General features: G+C 37.6%; 1 protein-coding gene across 2 annotated transcripts; it reads right to left on the bottom strand.

Moving 5' to 3' along the window:
• Positions 1–836: 836 nt before the first annotated feature.
• Positions 837–17235, bottom strand: vamp4.L (vesicle associated membrane protein 4 L homeolog). Of its 2 annotated transcripts, none has more exons than XM_018258610.2 (8): positions 17078–17235; positions 14714–14863; positions 14136–14182; positions 8107–8157; positions 4422–4522; positions 3854–3933; positions 3644–3695; positions 837–1573 (listed from the first exon to the last, which is right to left on the bottom strand). In XM_018258610.2, the coding sequence occupies exons 2-8, from the start codon at positions 14777–14779 to the stop codon at positions 1545–1547; spliced, it is 426 nt and encodes a 141-aa protein (XP_018114099.1). In that variant the 5' UTR covers positions 14780–14863; positions 17078–17235; the 3' UTR covers positions 837–1544. The 2 variants fall into 2 exon arrangements, with proteins under 2 accessions (XP_018114099.1, XP_018114100.1); XM_018258611.2 differs by lacking the exon at positions 17078–17235 and adding an exon at positions 16204–16316.
• Between the last annotated feature and the right edge of the window lie 1092 nt (positions 17236–18327).

Here is an 18327-nt window from a genome sequence, read left to right as displayed (position 1 = left end):
TGTGCTGCCCCCCTCCCTCCTCCCCCCTGGCCTACCTGTCCCCCTGGGCAAATGCCCCTAACTTTTTACTCACCCCTCTGCGCAGGTCCTGTCCACGGAGTACGCAGTCGCCATCTTCTCCCACGCGCGTCTTCTTCCTGCTCTGATCGGCGTTTTCTGGCGCATGCGCAGTAGGAACAGGTACCGGTACGGCTCTACTGCGCATGCGCCGAATGTCACGAAGTGAAATCGGAAAACTTCGTGACATTCGGCGCATGCGCAGTAGAGCCGTACCGGTACCTGTTCCTACTGCGCATGCGCCAGAAAACGCCGATCAGAGCAGGAAGAAGACGCGCGTGGGAGAAGATGGCGACTGCGTACTCCGTGGACAGGACCTGCGCAGAGGGGTGAGTAAAAAGTTAGGGGCATTTGCCCAGGGGGACAGGTAGGCCAGGGGGGAGGAGGGAGGGGGGGCAGCACAGGGGAGGGGGGGAGGGGTTTAGCGCCCTGGGGGTTTCCTTCTCCTTTAAACAGGTGACCAGTAAACATTACCTGCTGATTGGTTGCTATAGGTTACTGCACCTGGGCAAACTTAGTGCCTTTTATTACATAACCCTACAAATCTTTTGTTTGTTTTTTAAGTGCTGCTTGTTACAGTATGAAACATCCCAGACAATAAAACATATGTCTAAAGAAAAACTTTTAGCTTTGTTTACAAAGCCTCCAACTATGTTCCACTATATAGATATTTTTTGGAGATATTACTACTGCAGTTCTGGCATAAATATTGTAATATTGGCACTTGCAGCTTCAGAATAGGCACTCACAACCATAAATGATACGCCACTAAATCTGTATAGAAAAAAGCCTCTATAATTAAACCTTGCTTTTTACAAGCAGGGAAAGCCAAAAAACATTGACAGCTGGTAGTAATTGTTTTAACATCTTTAGATGATAGACAATATATACTTGCTCCCACAGGTATGGGAGGATAGCAAAACAGATATGAGGGCAAGCTCTTGCACAATATAATAATTTCTTCTGTCTTTAGTGGGGATAGATGGTTCCAAGAACAGCAAAGGGAGCTGTGTTATGCTCTGTCTTTAACATTGCCACGGCTTTGATACAGCAACAAATATAAAGCAAATTCTGCATTGGTATAAAATACACTTATTTGGATTGAGGCTAACCAAACCCACGGGAAGGAAGAATTATTCTATTACCGAAATGCAAGTGTGAATAGAACCAGTTTTTTCCCTTCTGGACAGTCATTTCATAAAATAATGAATTGTCAATGAATAATAAATTAGGTTGAAGAAAATCTCGGGAATGCACGGTGCTCCAGCCAATCCTGTTGATTTACACAACTACCTTCCGTAAGAATATTCCACAAGGAATGTAGACTTTTTCTCTTTGATTTGCAAGGAATAGAAGTGTAAAACAATACACTGTGCAGCCCTGAGGGAGAAGAGGGGTTAAAACAAGAGAACAAATATAACCGACAGTTCTGTACAGTTTGCTGCAAGAATCAGAACCTCCAGAAGCTCTTGACAATGACGAGAAAGTTAGGAGCGATACTTTAGGATAATGGGAACTGCATGGGAAAGAAAACAAAGAACATTACAAAATTAAAAAACAAACATTACTGGTACTTACATTACTAAAGGTAGAATTTTATGTACTGTACAGTTGTATATAGAGTGTTTTCAGCAAAGACTTTTTATTATGTTTGCTCTTTTATCTACCTAACTTACTAAATAAATATTTTTATTTATGGATTTTATAGTAAAAAAAACTTGAATTCTAGAGTTTTTTGGCATTCAGACTTTAATAAATAACCCCTATATAACCCCCTATATAAAACCTGCCTAAAGCTGGCCATAGACTTGCAGATTATTAGGCTAAATTGGACGAATGAACGTTTGTTCCAATCTTCTGACCTGCAACTAACCATTCAGATATATAAAGTAGTAAAGAGAACAAATCACATGATGCTCGGGCCATTAATTGACAGACAGCAATCGTATGAAAGTTATATCCGACAAATAGTAGTGTAAGTCTGCCATTGATATCGCAAGATAGGCAATACATGTAGAGATATTATCGGAAAGAAAAGACACAAGTCCATCAAGTTCAACATTTAAGGGGTTATTTATCAAAATCCTAAAATATCAGAGTGTTTTCTAAAAACTACTCCAACCAAATCCGCATGGGGTTTTCCCCTTATTAATCTATACATTTTTCCGAAAATTTCCTGTGCTGGAAAAACTTATCTATAAAAAATCCAATTGTACAAGTTTTTCTCATTTTCCACTTGGATTTTTGCCTGAAAACCACTATATCTCAGATTATTGCACAGAACCCAGCGCAGATCAGGATATCTTCAGGACTTCTTCTATTTACTTCTACAGGAACTCTGCACGTCTGAGTTGGAGGACTTTTTTATTCAGACTTTTAACACCCTCTGTGTTTAATAAATTCTGAAAAATTTAAGTTTTTTTCCCACAAAAAATTTGGATTTTATAGTAAAAAAAAAAACTTGAATTCTAGAGTTTTTTGGCATTCAGACTTTAATAAATAACCCCTATATAACCCCCTATATAAAACCTGCCTAAAGCTGGCCATAGACTTGCAGATTATTAGGCTAAATTGGACGAATGAACGTTTGTTCCAATCTTCTGACCTGCAACTAACCATTCAGATATATAAAGTAGTAAAGAGAACAAATCACATGATGCTCGGGCCATTAATTGACAGACAGCAATCGTATGAAAGTTATATCCGACAAATAGTAGTGTAAGTCTGCCATTGATATCGCAAGATAGGCAATACATGTAGAGATATTATCGGTAGCTGATATAAATCTTTTAACCTGTCTCATTGACTGAACGACTAACCGGTGTGGCACGAAAAATGCCACACGGTCCGAAAATTGTAAGAGGCTTTGTTTCTTAAGATAGGATCTTTGCGTCTTTGGCCAGCGTAACTGCTAGTTGATCCAGAGGAAGGGAAAAATCACTTTCTGTATTTTCGATCAGCTATACGCTGAACTGTAGAAGCATTAACATTAAATTCAAATAAAGGGGAGAAGTATCTGTTAATCACAAAGGCCTGTTTCATGTATAAATGTCTATGGAGCTTCTGAGTAGGCTGGAGAACATGGAAGCAGTATATAATTCACAGCTCAAAAATGGAACCTGCCAAAAGCAGACTACATGGGGGTCACTTACTATTCACCAACACAACATGAACCCTAGCAGATAAGGCACTTAGGTTTGTGTTCAAGTGATGTGTTGGAGGGGTTGTCAAGTCCTGAAGTAGGATAATTAAACCCTCCCTCAAATATAAATGGAATCGGCTTATTATACCAAAGACTGCTGTGCAAACAGGGAACAAGTCAAGGGGCTAAGCGGCTGTTGACAAAGGATATTCTGGTACAAAACATGTAATGTGTTGCATAGCTAATAAATGTTGTTATATGGTATAGTGTGCTCCCTCCAATTTAATTATTGTTGCTAACAATCCTTTTGTGTGCTAAGTGTCCCTATAAGAAAAAATAAGTACTGCTGTTTTCATCAAGAACAAAAAATCTAATAGTAATTGCTTTTAAAATACATCATTAATAGACTCAAAATTTTACCAAGTTTATGAGCAATATACTTACCAAGAACCACTAGTAGGATGATGACAAAAGCCAGTGCTATAATTGCTTTCATCTGTAAAGCACAATAAACAGAATGTTAGCTGTATGATTAACTTGCTTAATACCCATGAAAAAAGATCTAAAAAACATGCAAATCGAAAGCCATTCCTTGCTGGCAATGTGAAAAAAATACAAGGAGGTATATGTATTACAGTCGGTTGCTTTACTTACCTTACATTCCCTCCACCACATTTGTCTCCTTAGCTGTCTTGATCTGCTACTGAAGGCTGTGGCATTATCTGATAAGCTCTCTGTAGTAGAACAGAGATAGGAAAATTCTTTAGGGTCAGGCCACAAAGGGTGTTTTGGGGAGATTTGGTCGCCTGGCGACTAATCTCCTCGTTTTTGCGGCGACCAATCTCCCAAACGCCTTCCCTGAATATGCGCCGGCTAAAATGAAAAAACGCGACGATTAGTTTTCCGAAGTCGCCCGAAGTTTCTTCATGAGGCAGCTTTGGGTGACTTCGGAAAACGAACCGCCGTGTGTGTGATTAGCGGTTTTTCATTTTAGCCGGCACATATTCAGGGAAGTCGTTTGGGGAGATTGGTCGCCGCAAAAACGAGGCGATTAGTTGCCAGGCGACCAAATCTCCCCAAAACATCCTATGTGGACTTAGCCTAAGAACGGTGCATAAGTTAGTTGCCATTTCTTAGCACGGAAATAATTGCTGCATATAAATTAGAAAATAAATAGATCAGGGATTTCTTATCTCATAACTTTTAGCAGAGGTGCCATTACCTGACTTGTCCTGCAGCTCATCCAACCTTTCTCCCCTTTCGATCACCCTTGTGATGTTTTCTTGCATAACATCAATGACTTCATCCACCTGGTTCTGTACACTGCAAAATACAATTGTAGCCTGATACAACAGCAAATAACTATTTTCTAGAAAGGCAATCTTATTTTTAGTTTAGTTTCCATCATTAATATTTTTTTAGTGAACCCATACACTACTTTGCGGTTTGCATGCAATAAAGTACGCCACCTTGTAAACCAAGCTAGTTTGTGGTTTGACTGCGTTTCAGAAAGCTCTGTGCAGATGGATTCAAGATTTCTGTTCATAGAAAAGGTAAAGCTATGGGCACACAGGCTGATAACTCGGGCAGTTGTGAGTATTTTTACAGGCTGAGAGAAGCAGATCTGCTCAGTGCCCCTGCTAATTGATTTGAATCTGATCTACCTGTGTGTACTCACATACACACACACACACACACACACACACACACAGCAGAGCTAAAGCTGAGGTCAGCCCAAATACTCAAAAGGAGGTATCTCCGGGCTGACTTTATTTTATAATTTAAAATCAATGGAACAGGGGCACGGAGCAGATCCGCTTTTCTTAGCCTGCAAAAATATGCAGGCGGAGAACAGCTGGAGCATTTAGCCCGTGTGCCCATAGCACGTGCTGAGGACAGTTTTGCAATTGATTGAAAATGCTTTTTTTTACCATATTTCAGACCATTCAGTATCCCAATATGTTCACTTTAATTTATTTAGAGAAAGTAGATCAGTTTGGAACTATATCCTAATTTGCATTTCACCCATTTACTCTCCACCAGTTCTGAGATGGAACCGTTATTTAGTGGCCAGGGAGCAAAAAGGTCACATTCCTGCACAGGAAAAAACGACGTACAGAGAATTTGAACTGTCATTCACACCATCTTATTCAAAGAGGCCACAACTCTTCAGACTGGAAGCCGCTACTTGCAGCTGATGAGATATTATTGATCCCTATGGTGACAAAGCACAGTTTTTAGCTAGTTGCATCAATCTCTCTATGCACCATTAGCTTAATGCACAAATCTACCTGTACAGGCCCTGGTGAACATATATGTTCCATTTAATTAGCAGCATATGGTTATGGGTCATGGAGATTTAGGAGCAGAATACACTGTAGCAGTACTTTAGGACAGTAACGCAGTATCACGGATGTGAAGAAGGTGTTACGTTTACCAAGGCTGTTTTGGAAAACAGAACCTTAGCTCAATAATTAGAAAAACATATCTCTGACTCAGCCCTAGATAGAATTTATTTGAATTCCGCTGATTGTTTCCTATGAGAGGCGTAAAGAAGAAATGCATCAAATGGCCAAATACACATTGGCAATAGCCTTCAATCGTGGAGCTATTTTAATTTGCATCTTATTTAGAAAATACCTTATGCACTATCACTGCACATACATGGTATCTTTTTAGGTCACACTTAACATCTGTAGGGGTGGAGTATAGCTGGAATGCCTACTTAGTGCGCTCCCTGTAAGCAGCACATTATACGGCACAGGAAAATTTTGCCGCAGGATTCCGAAGGTTAGAAGACAGTAGTGAAGATTAGGGTAGTCTCATTATATGTAGACATCTTTTTGAGAGGGAATTATAGGGGTGGTTCACATTTAAGTTAAATTTTAGTATGTTGTAGAATGGCTAATTCTAAGCAACTTTTCAATTTTATTTATTTTATAGTTTTGTTTTTTTTTAATTATTTGCTTTCACCGTCAGACTCTTCCCAACTTTCAAATAGGGGTCACCTAAAAAACTAATGACCTGAAAAGCTACAAATGTATTATTATTGCTACTTTTCAATACTCATCTTTCTTTTCAGGCCCTCTCCTATTCATATTCCAGTCTCTTAATCAAGTCAAAGCATGGTTGCTAGGGTAATTTGGAGCCTGGCAACCAGATTGCTAAAATTACTGCAGAATAAAAACTTAAATAAATCAAAAACTGCAGATAATAGAAAAATGAAAACCAATTGCAAATTGTCTCAGAATATCACTCTCGACATCATAATAAAAATGAAGTCAAAGGTGAACAACCCCATTAAAGGGGACCTGTCACCCTAAGAAGTGATTCCAAATTCTTTTCTATCATGTTAGTTGAGCAAAACAGGCTTTTCTTACACTATATTTATTATTTACATTTTGTTTCCTTCAGTCTTGGAATTACACAAACACAGCAAGCAGGCAGGAGCCATTTTGCGGCAATATTTTATTAAGACAAATTGTGTATCACCCCAAAATATTTTGTTTGCACAAAAATGGGGAACCTAATGCCCATGTGCAGTGCCCTATATAATTATAGAGCACGAGGAGGGAAGGGGCAATGTGAAAAGTGCAGTGACCTGTAGGAATTGACTGCCCCACCTCTATGCCTCAGGCAAAGAGGCGGATCAAATAATATTTGATTGACAGCTCAGATTTTTAAACACCCTTTATAACAGGTATGGATGTTTTAATGAAAAAACAGAATTTGGGTTCCATGTTTAATTTGCAAAGGACTTCCATTGTGCAGCTTTTTATGTGTAGGTGACAGGTCCACTTTAAGGGCAATGGGATACATGACTCTTCAGCTGGCTAAGAAATGTCCACAAATTCCTGCTGAGGCAGCTAATGGAGTGGGGAAATGCCTGAATGCACCAACACTGGTGCCTTTCATTCAGAAAATGACAATTAGATCAACATAGCACCACAAAGTGAATTATAAGACTAGTACAATCTGGCTATGCTAACATAGAGTTGATATTGACATTAGAGTTCATCAAAGGTGCAATTTATTGGACCAGTAGGAGAAAAGCAGAGGAAATAAGAGATCTGACATTGAAACTAAAAAAAAGATTTTGGTTTGTTAGCTTTAATGGATTATTGTTATGTAGTCTTTAAGAGGACAGGAGTTCTATAGACAATACATGCTACATACGAGCAGCAGATGTCAAAAACTGATCCTAGCAGCTTTTATCCCATTAAGTGAAAGGAGTAAGCAGAACAACAATCCACTCAAGTCAAAGCGGATTCTCAGCACATCAGCACAACTGCAAGCGTCAGGAACCTTGGTGAATACCCTAGTTATCAGATGGGGACACTCTGGAGCTACACAAGGCACCAACTTGCAACCCAACCTGGGATCTCTTCTCAAAGGGACACATATAAATTAAAAACTATAACATTTCTAAATGTTAAAAAAAAAGCAAAAAGCATTTTAGTTTCATACATCGCACTGTACCACAGATCTACACCTTGGAAAATAATGGCAGCCATATACTGTGAATGAAAGTTACAGTTTGTGCATTATCACAGGTGTCTGAGTTATGTTTCGCTCCTGTCGCCAACGAATCTTTATACTTTTACTCATCCAACCCAATGTTTAGATTTAGGTAGCTTATTGTACTAGATGCATTAGGCTCTCTTACATGTCCAGCGATAGCTACAAAATAACCCACCTTACCAACTCTAGTAATGTATTTATTAACACCACAGGGAACCTGACAGAGAATCTATAGCCATGTAGAGCAGATTTATTTATTATACAGGTACCTCTATCAGTGCATGAGTAAAACCCATATGTACCGTGTGATATTTCATAAACCTATGATAAATATATCTCTGCAGGAAGCAAGCTGGGATAGTTCAGCTGTCTCTCATTAGACTTACTGTCTGATCTTGTCATTCCTTGGTCCAAACTTAGGTGCTGAAGGTCCCCTCCTGGCAAGAAAAAAAAGTCAGTCAGTTGTATATCATGTCACTGCAAAAGATCACGGCCATAAAAAAAAAAGGAAGGCAGACAGAACATAACTGCGTGGGTGAAATTATGAATAAAGAGTATTAGTGTGAATTGATTGTATACCTTACGTTGTTTCATGTGGATTTAACATCTATAAACTAACAACTGTGCTGGTGTCATGATCTGGAAACTCCCTTAGGTTCAAAGGTAAAACAATGAAAACACTATTAATATTTAATCAAAAACATAGTCCCAAATTGTATCTTTTTGAGCTTGTGATTGAAAACTGAATGCGTACTTTAAAATGAATGGCGACTATTTGTATTGCATATCCTTTTTTTGTACTATGGACATGTGAACTGGATTTAGGTGGGAGTTTTACACAAATATGCTGTAATGGCAAAAGCACTTCAAGTGAAGAACCATACCCTGTTCTTCAGAGCATTACAAGGACACACCAAATTCAATATTGCGCAATGCTTAAAAGAGAACTAACCCCTAAAAATGAATATGGCTAAAAATGCCATATTTTAAATAATGAACTTATTGCACCAGCCTAAAGTTGCAGCTTCTCAATAGAACAATGATCCAGAACTTCAACTTGTCACAGGGGGTCACCATCTTGGAAAGTTTTGGCGACATTCACATGCTCAGTGGGCTCTGAGCAGCTGTTGAGAAGCTAAGCTTAGGGGTCATCGCAAATTTACAAGCAGAAAATGAGGTTTGTCTGTAAAATAAGCTGATGCTACAGGGCTGATTATTAAATTCTGATGCTATAGTTGCACTGGTTTCTGTGCTGCCATGTAGTAACTGTCTGTATTAATTACTAATCAGTCTTATATTGTGACATTTATATTCTAGGTGTATCGTATATTGTATATTTTGAGTTGGCCCCTTAGCTCAGTAAGTGACAGCAGCACAGATTATGTGCAGTGAATCAGCAGAAAAGAAGATGGGGAGCTACTGGGGCATCTTCAAGGGACATGGTTGCCGTGAGCTGGTACAGAAGTCTAAAACATGATGTACAGCATTTCTAACCTACATTTTTAGTTAAGCTTTAGTGCTCATTTAACCTCTATTTATAACATTCCTTTGCAGTTTTATCCTGCAGTGTTGTGGTATGGCTGCTTGACTTGCTATGTTATACTGGCCACTGCAACCAATCAACTTCAACATCAGCAATGACACTACAGGGGCTCGACTCTGCCTACAACTTTGCACTCAACCCAAACTCTGATGTAGCAAACTCCTAACTACAGACAGCTTCATGATTTAGCAAAACAGTAGTCAATCCAGTCCCCTAACCTAACAGGGTTAAAATCCTTTTGCTTTCATCACTTAATGCAGCACGCGACACACCCATCTATAAAATTCCCTGGGCAGGACCCCAGTATTTTGCATTGCAATGCCAGGAAAGAAAAACAGTGCTCATATCCAATTCTAAACTGAATGAGCTGCCTTAAGAGGTATTACAGAATAAAAACAAACATTGTCTAGTGGCAGTGCTATATATAGGTAATTAGGAAAAGGAACAATACCAAGGTGGTAAAGGAACGTTTGGGACCCTTTGACTAAAACCGGTTTGGGTTTTCCCCCATGCCAAATTTCAACATTTTTCAAAAACAAAACGGTTTGCTCTTTCAAAAACCAGATTTCAGTGCAGAATTCTGCTGGATCCACACTATTAACTGATGCGTTTTGAAAAAAAAACATGTTTTCCCATGACACTATCCCTTTAAAGTCATGAAGGTATGAATGGAGCTCTGCAATGCTGCTTTGTAAATCTGGTCAGGCATCAGACCCGTTGGTTTCTTAAGGGGGTGGCTCACTTTTAAAGGGGTGGTTTACCTTTAAATTAACTTTTAGTATGTTATAGAATGACAAATTCGAAGTAACTTTTCAATTAGTCTTCATTATTTATTTTTTATAGTTTTTTAATTATTTGCCTTTTTCTTCTGACTTTTCCCAGCTTTCAAATGGCTACCCCATCTAAAAACAAATGCTCTGTAAGGCAACAAATGGATTGTTATTGGCACTTTTTATTTCTCATCTTTATATTTAGGCCCTTTCCTATTCATATCCCAGTCTCTTATTCAAACCAATGCAAGGTTACTAGGGTAATTTGGACCCTAGCAACCAGATGGTTGGAACTTCAAACTGGAGAGCTACCTAATACAAAGCTAAATAACTCAAAAACCACATATAATAAAACATTTAAATAAATTGCAAATTGTCTCAGAATATCACTCTCTATATTATACTAAAAGTTAACTCAAAGGTGAACAACCCCTTTAAGTAAACTTTTAGAATGTTATAGAATGGCCAGTTATAATCAACTTTTCAATTGGTCTATATTATTTCTTTTTAATTATTTGCCTTCTGTTTCTGACTCTTTCTAATTTTCAAATAGATCCCACTGACCCCATCTATGCTCTGCTCTGCAAGGCCATGTATTTATAGTTATTGCTACTTTTTATTACTCATCTTTCGTTTCACGCCCTCTCCTATTCCTATTCCATTCTCTTATTCAAATCAGTGCATGGTTGCTAGGGTAATTTGGATCCTAACAACCAGATTGCTGTAATTGCAGACTGGAGAGCTACTGAATAAAAAACTAAATTAAAAAACACAAACAAAAAATGAAAACCAATTCCAAATTGTTTCAGAATATCATTGTCTACATCATGCTAAAAGTTCTCAATGGTGAACAACCCCTTAAATAAACTTATTTTTGCAACTAAATAACTTTAGCTGTAACTATATCTATTTAGATGGTGACTCTGGCCTGTTTATGCAGCCAATAACTACAAAGACTGCAAGGGTCCTCAAGTAATTTGGCTTACTGTTCACAAACTGAATCTACTATATTGCCCAAACCTGCCTTTCACTTATTGTCATATTAAAATATCCAGGGATGTTGCTAACTTGCTCGTCCATTGCCGTTTGCTTGGATCCCTCTGAAAGCAGTTCCAACAGATTTGCTGTCCCCAAATTGCAGTTGGTCTAACTGAGCTTTAAATCAATTCAGCTAAGGCCTCCTGTGAGAACCAAGTACGACGTCATCAACAAAGCCAAAACTAACAGGGGTACACAAGATTACCTTGACATTTAAACAAACAATTACGCATTATTTTTAAATGCTATTAATGAAGCGAATGTAGGACATTTATCATTATATTCACACATTTCAGATTAGCACGTTAATTATCAGCACCTTATAGAAGGGTATTGCATTTTAATACAGCCTTGTTATTGCTATGTCAAAAAGCAGACTGTTCGAGACAGAATTCAAAGCTAGCGTGATATTACATAAGGAATAAAAAAACAAAACAATAGAGCCTCAGACAGAACTCTGCAACATTTCCAAAGTAAACGTACTACCTTAATCTATTTATACCATCAGTTCTTGGCTTGATTTGATTTTGAACCGTATCCTGGTTGGATTTCATTTACTTCATATGTGAAAGACTAGCACAAACAATCTAATCTATCATCTTTTTTTTCTTTTTGCCACATAGCAATATGAGAAAAAAAACTACATTGGATTAGGCTAATTATACAAAATATCTATTTTTTCCACTGTTTGGTTAAATTTAATGTATGACACTTAGCTTACTTTGAGTATGTTATAGAATGGCTAATTCTAAGCAACTTTTCAATTGGCATTCATTTTTTTCTTTTTTTTTTTTTTTAATAGTTTTTTTGAATTATTTAGCTTTTTCTTCGGACTCTTGCCAGCTTTCAAATGGGGGTCACTTTCCGCAACTAAAAAACAAATGCTCTGTAAGGCTACAAATGTATGGCTATTTCTACTTTTTATTACTCATCTTTCTATTCAGTCCTATTCAGATTACAGTATCTTATTTAAACCAATGCATGGTTGCTATATCAATTTGGACCCTAGCAACCAGATTGCTGAACTTGGAAACTGGACAGCTGTTGAATAAGAAGCGAAATATCTCAAAAACCACAAAAACTTAAAAAATGAAAACCAATTGTAAATTGTGTTAGTAGATCACTCTCTACAACATAGTTAAAGTTGATTTAAAAGTGAACAACCCCTTTAAATGTTTACTTTTAATTGTTATGGAATTGTTATGGAATATGCATTATAGCAGTGATTTAAAGAAATCTATAATTTTCATATTAAATAAACACAGAAATAATTTGGTTTGACAATCATGGCAATCTTTTAAAGTGCAATTATAAAATTCAATTGCACTTAATTTACAACTGAAAGATGAAATTATTTGTCAGCCACAAAGGATCTTTATGGAGCAAATTTCTAGCACTGTACATTCTGTAAAAACTAAGAGCCACACTAGCACTCATTTCCCATAAACAAATGATATACCGTCATAGACTTAGAAGTTGACAGGACTCAGCCATGCCTGAACTTTCCTTTGTATTGATTTTTACTCCCACACCTTTTTTCCATGTAAGATAATCATGTTTAGATTTTTCCAGGATGTATTACAGTGTACTTAAATGTAAATGCTTTCATGGTGACTTGGGTAAAGTCAAATAAACACACAGGTTTTCTAAAAACTGACAATTATATGTGATATTGAGTGGAGGAGGGTTGAGAATTAGGCATGTTAACATCACTATCCTGATATTAACAAGGGAACACCACTGATGCACCTTTGTGTGACATGCAATCCATAGCCTAAAACTACTCTTGCAGCAATATTATGCAAATGCATGTTTGTACTAGCCTTTTATACACAGCTAATAATACTGAAAGTGTGTGGTAGGTGTGTTTGTTTCTGTTGAAAAACACAGGACCAAAATCAAAATCACTTCTAAACTTCCCAGTTTAGATATAGGGCATTCCAGTAATCGTGGTACACATTTGCAACTGGATATCTGCATCTTTAGTACCATAAGTCCAATGATTCCAACTGGCAGTAATTAAAGGAGAATGAAAGCTCCAGTCCATGGGGGGGGGCAAATGTTAGGTCCATGGGTTGTTTGTGCACCCCCAAGGATCATAATGATTTACCAGATACCCCAGGCCAGTGCTCCTGTTAGCAGAAAACTGCACCGGCCCTGGGTAATTGAGAACGAGTGATCCTCTTCCTCCCTTCTTCTTTTTTCATAATCCAGCCGACATTTGCGCAGCAGAGCCAAAAAGCCGGCTACTGTTCATATGCGCCCACGACAACAAAGAAGGAAGCAAATCGCCTGCTGGCAAGTGCCCAGAGCTGGTACAGTTTTCTGAGATCAGGGATATCAGGTAAATCATTACAATCCTTGGGGTACCCTAATATTTAGCACCAACCCCCACATGGATTGGACATTTCCTTCTCCTTTAAAGGAGAAGGAATAGCATTTAACACTTGGGGGTGCCAAAAGTTAGGCAGCCCCAAGTGACTACTTTTACTTACTTGACACCCCGGGCCGGCGCTCCTATTAGCAGAAAACTGCACCAGCCCGGGTTTCTTCTAGTGACCTACATGGAGAGATCCTCTTCTGGCTTCTTTGGGTCTTCTCTCAGTTGCCCATGCGCAGTAAATCGCAAATCAGGAAAAGGTTGGCTATTTCACTCTACTGCGCATGCGTCTGCCCCGGGAAATTTGAAAACTGGTGACGCAGGAAGAGAATCTCTCTGTGGTGCACACTAGAAAAACCTCGGGCTGGTGCGGTTTTCTGCTGATCGGAGCACCTGCCCGGGTGTCAGGTAAGTAAGTAAAATGCTATTCTTTCTCTTTTAAAAATGGATGAAAAAATATAATAACAATAAACTCACAACACAAATGAATATGTGTCTCCTGTTAGCACAGGATGCTAGTAGATTATGCTTTACCTATAGAAACCAATAGTTTTTTCTTTCTGTCAAAATCGCTCTAAAGCAATTCTGGAGAACAGATGTGATATACATATTATTCTTCAGTAAAATGTGTGCATAAATATAAATATATATGTTTTTTTTTTTAAATTAGACTAAGAAACTTACAGGAAGAAATCTTCTTCCTCATCTGAGTCTTCTTCCAACAGATTCCTCTGAAAAAAAAAAGTTTTAACGTAAATTGGTAGCATTAAATATATGCTCTTTATGGTTGCAATTATTCTGTTTTACCAGGACTAATTCAAGAAGTAATGCTGACAATGTATTTAAAATGTTTAGTTTCAGTCTAATAAAAACATGTTATTATGTTTCACACATCAAAGGAAATTCTGATCTTCCCATGCAAGAATGGCTTTATGATTTGAGGAAGCTGGCTGTCATTCTTTAGTCTTTTAATGGAGATGTACAATTTGTAACTGATATGGGACCTGTTATCCAGAATGCTCTGGACCTTGGGTTTTCTGGATAAGGGATCTTTGGGAATTTGGATCTCCATACCTTAAGTCTGATAAAAAAAATTATTTAAACATTAATGAAACCCAAAAGGATTGTTTTGCCTCCTCTTGCGCCCATGAGCAAATTAATTCAGAATAGATCGTTTTTTAAATTAAAGTGGACTCCAAAAACTGGAAAACAAGCTAAGCATTCTATGTAATAGACAATGATCAATCTAAAAACAGACTTACCCTTTCACTTTTAACTGATCCTGTAACCTCCTCATCATGGAGGTGCCTCTTGAACTTTGGAGGCATACTGGGGTTCTTTAGATGCAAAAATGGGCTTTCTGACAACGATCAGTGAATGCTATGTATTCGTTGCAATATACAGCGGTCAGCCTTTTGCAGTAGAAAAGAAAAGTAAAGATACAATTAAAAAAAAGACATTAATATTCAGGATAATAGCACAGTGAGCTGTTTCGGGTGTTTTGAACACTGTGAAATTAAAGGAAAACTAAACCACCAAAATAAATACTTAAATGGGTTGTTCACTTTTGAGATAACTTTTAGTATGATGTAGAGAGTGATATTGTGAGACAATTTGCAATTGGTTTTCATTATTATTTAAGGTTTTCGAGTTATTTAGCTTTTTATTCAGCAGCTCTTCAATCTGCATTCTAAGCAATCTGGTAGCTAGGGTCCAAATAACCCTAGCAACCATACATTGATTTGAAAAAGAGACTGGAATATGAACAGGAGTGAGCCTGAATAGAAAGATGAGGAATAAAAATTAGCAATAACAATCAATTATAAGTTGCACAAAAATTATACTCCAAAAATGTTAAGTTCAGTATAAAAAATCAATATTTATTGAATACAAAATTTAAAAGAGTAGGCATACTGACCCATTGATCCTCCGTCTTACGCGTACCAGTGGGTATGAAACGCGTAAGGCGGAGGATCAATGGGTCAGTATGCCTACTCTTTTAAATTTTGTATTTAATAAATATTGATTTTTTTATACTGAACTTAACATTTTTGGAGTATAATTTTTGTGCAACGGATGATTGGGCCCTATTGGACTGGGGGCTGTATTCCAAAAAATTTTTGGCCCTTGGGACTGGCCTTTACATGCAGCGACTGGGCGTTATTAGCTTTAACAATCAATTATAGCCATACAGAGCATTTGCTTTTCAGAAGCAAATTTCAAAGTTGCAAAGAGTCAGAAGAAAAAGGCAAATAACTATGATTCTATATAAAAATAAATAATGAAAGCCAATTGAAAAGTTGCTTAGAATAGGCCATTCTATCGCATACTAAAGGTTACCTTAAAGGTGAACCACCCCTTTAACAAACAGATGCGTATCCTTAAAGTTATGTCACTTTAAAGCTCTGAACAACTGAACATGACAATTATTTTTATTCTTTCCCTTAATTTAAATATGTAAAAATCAGTGTTTGGTTCAGTATTTGAAAATCCAAAAACTATGGATACGGTGCATCCCAGTGTATACATAATGGCCAAATAATCTGGAGGATTTATTACATTTTGACTTCGTAATATGAAGTTTTTTTTCCTGCTGAAATTTAAAGCTGAGGACTTCTCCTGCACATATCTACTGTACATGTTTTTTCTTATAACATGTCTAATTAGTTATGTATAGGACTATGAAACACAATGGTCATAGAGATGTAAACCTAGCTGAACTGGGCAGGATATACATGATATATGAACATACTTAGAATAACTGTCTCACGCATTTGTAAGGAAAATCATGGCATTTATATGATCACTTTATTGGCTAACTGAGACAGATAATTCTCCACGCTTTGAAGGAATGTCTGAAAAAGAGAGAAGAGAACCAGCTGCCATTAAAACCTGCCAATCTCAGCTGGCCCATAAATGTAACACACAAGAACCGTCAAGAAAACAAAAGAATAAAATAAATGACCCTTCATGAATAGGTTTGTGAGATACAGGACAGCATCCCTTGGATAATATTTGGCATATGATGAAGGCAAACGAAAGTGCCAGTTATATACATTCCATTTGCTGCCAATACTAACCCACCCCCACTCCACCTAGATTCTGCATATACAAGGGGGAAGACCACAACATGGAACTACACACAGAGACAGGAATATATGTTTTTTTTTTCTCTTTACTGGATGAACTGATACATGAAAGCAGGTTGCAAGAAACAATATTCAGAGCGTGGTTTCTATGTGACTATATATGTAAAATATAAGAATATTGCAAGTCACACAAGTGCTGTTCCCAAATAAAGGCACAAGGTAGTAACAAGTGACATCACTAAGCACTGATTATAAGTGATGACTTCACTGCACACTATCTCTTTATCTACACACACATTAACAGGAACTTGACAATGACAATAGTGAAGCAATAAGTGGCTACATCGGTGTTGCTATTTATGTTTAGTACAGTAACAGCAGGACTGGGAAGAGGCATGAATGGCAAGACATTAAAGACCGAGCCATCTTCATCACTGGCAGTGACTGTCACAAGACAAACTGACTACTAAAAAGCAGTCGGACGGCTCATAATAAAGGGCATCACTCCCACCTAGAGCCGCTGTGAACCCATCATACCTGTGTGGATGTGGGCCCCGCGATGCTCGGTTCTTAGCCTAATCACTGGCTAACATGGCGCTCCAGCTGATTGTGATCCATCCATCCATCGCTCGACACTCGATTCATCGTCCTGTTCCCTTTAACCCTCGGAATAATCTATAGTTCGGCGTTCTCACAGTGCGCAAGCGTAAAGGTACAGTGTGAAGCCAACCTGCCAGCATTACACTGCTGCTGTTTTTGTTTTTTTAACGTTTCGTTATTTGCATTTACTGACGGCGGGAAACGTGTTTATTTGTGTATTAATGACGTCCTTTTATATAAAATAGAAACAGGGTTTGGCTGTTCTTTATAGTTGGTCCCTGTACATAATTAGGGGTTACTGGGCCTTGTTCCTAGTACAAGATTATACTGTTTTTCCTCTTCTCCATTTAGACTGTTAGCACCTGTGGGAAGGGTTTGCTTGTTGTAGCAGTTGTATTTTGTATTAAATCTGTATGTGCAACGTATATACACCTTGCAAGACTGTCTACCTTTATCTGCAGAAGAAAGACTGATGACCAATTCAAAGAACTGGACTGTTCCATTGGGGACAAGGATGGGATCAGTCCCATATATTGGCAGTGGTTTCTAAAGGTAGATTCTGCATTCAAAAACAAAAATATGAAATCGTCTGCCCACAGGAAATTAATGGTGTTGGGAGCTAATTTATTCTTTACTGAGCGTACCTTACTCTGGCTCTCCCAAATCCAACATGATTATGGGAAAAATGTGTGATTTAAAGTAATGCAATTCTGCTAAAGATCACAATTGTGTTTTTATTTTAAAGGAGACATAGTATGTAAAAAAACAAATATGTACAGCCAAAAGTAAAACCAGCACTATATAGTATACATTATTGCCTACAAAATTAGTTTTTTTAAATGTATCCTTTATGTCTCCTTTATTTTAAACAATTCAGCCAACACACTTCCTTGAACATTAATAAATCAGTCCGCCAGTCTCTAACAAGCAAGGCCCTTTCTTATATTAGGCAGCTGTTGCAAGAAATCTGTATATTTGATGTTTGAATATTTCCTTCTATTGTTTACTTCATTTTCCACTCAAAAACAAAATATGCAACATTCTGCCCACAGAAAGAAAACTTAAAGGGGTGGTTCACCTTCAAACAACTAGTTGTTTTCAGATAAATCACAAGAAATAACGACTTTTTCCAATGACTTTCTAATTTCTATGTGTGACTGTTTTTCTAATATTGATGGGTCAAGTGT

Source organism: Xenopus laevis, chromosome 4L (genome assembly GCF_017654675.1).
Source record: "Xenopus laevis strain J_2021 chromosome 4L, Xenopus_laevis_v10.1, whole genome shotgun sequence".
Lineage (NCBI taxonomy): Eukaryota > Metazoa > Chordata > Amphibia > Anura > Pipidae > Xenopus > Xenopus laevis.
This window is presented reverse-complemented; position numbering and strand designations above follow the sequence as displayed.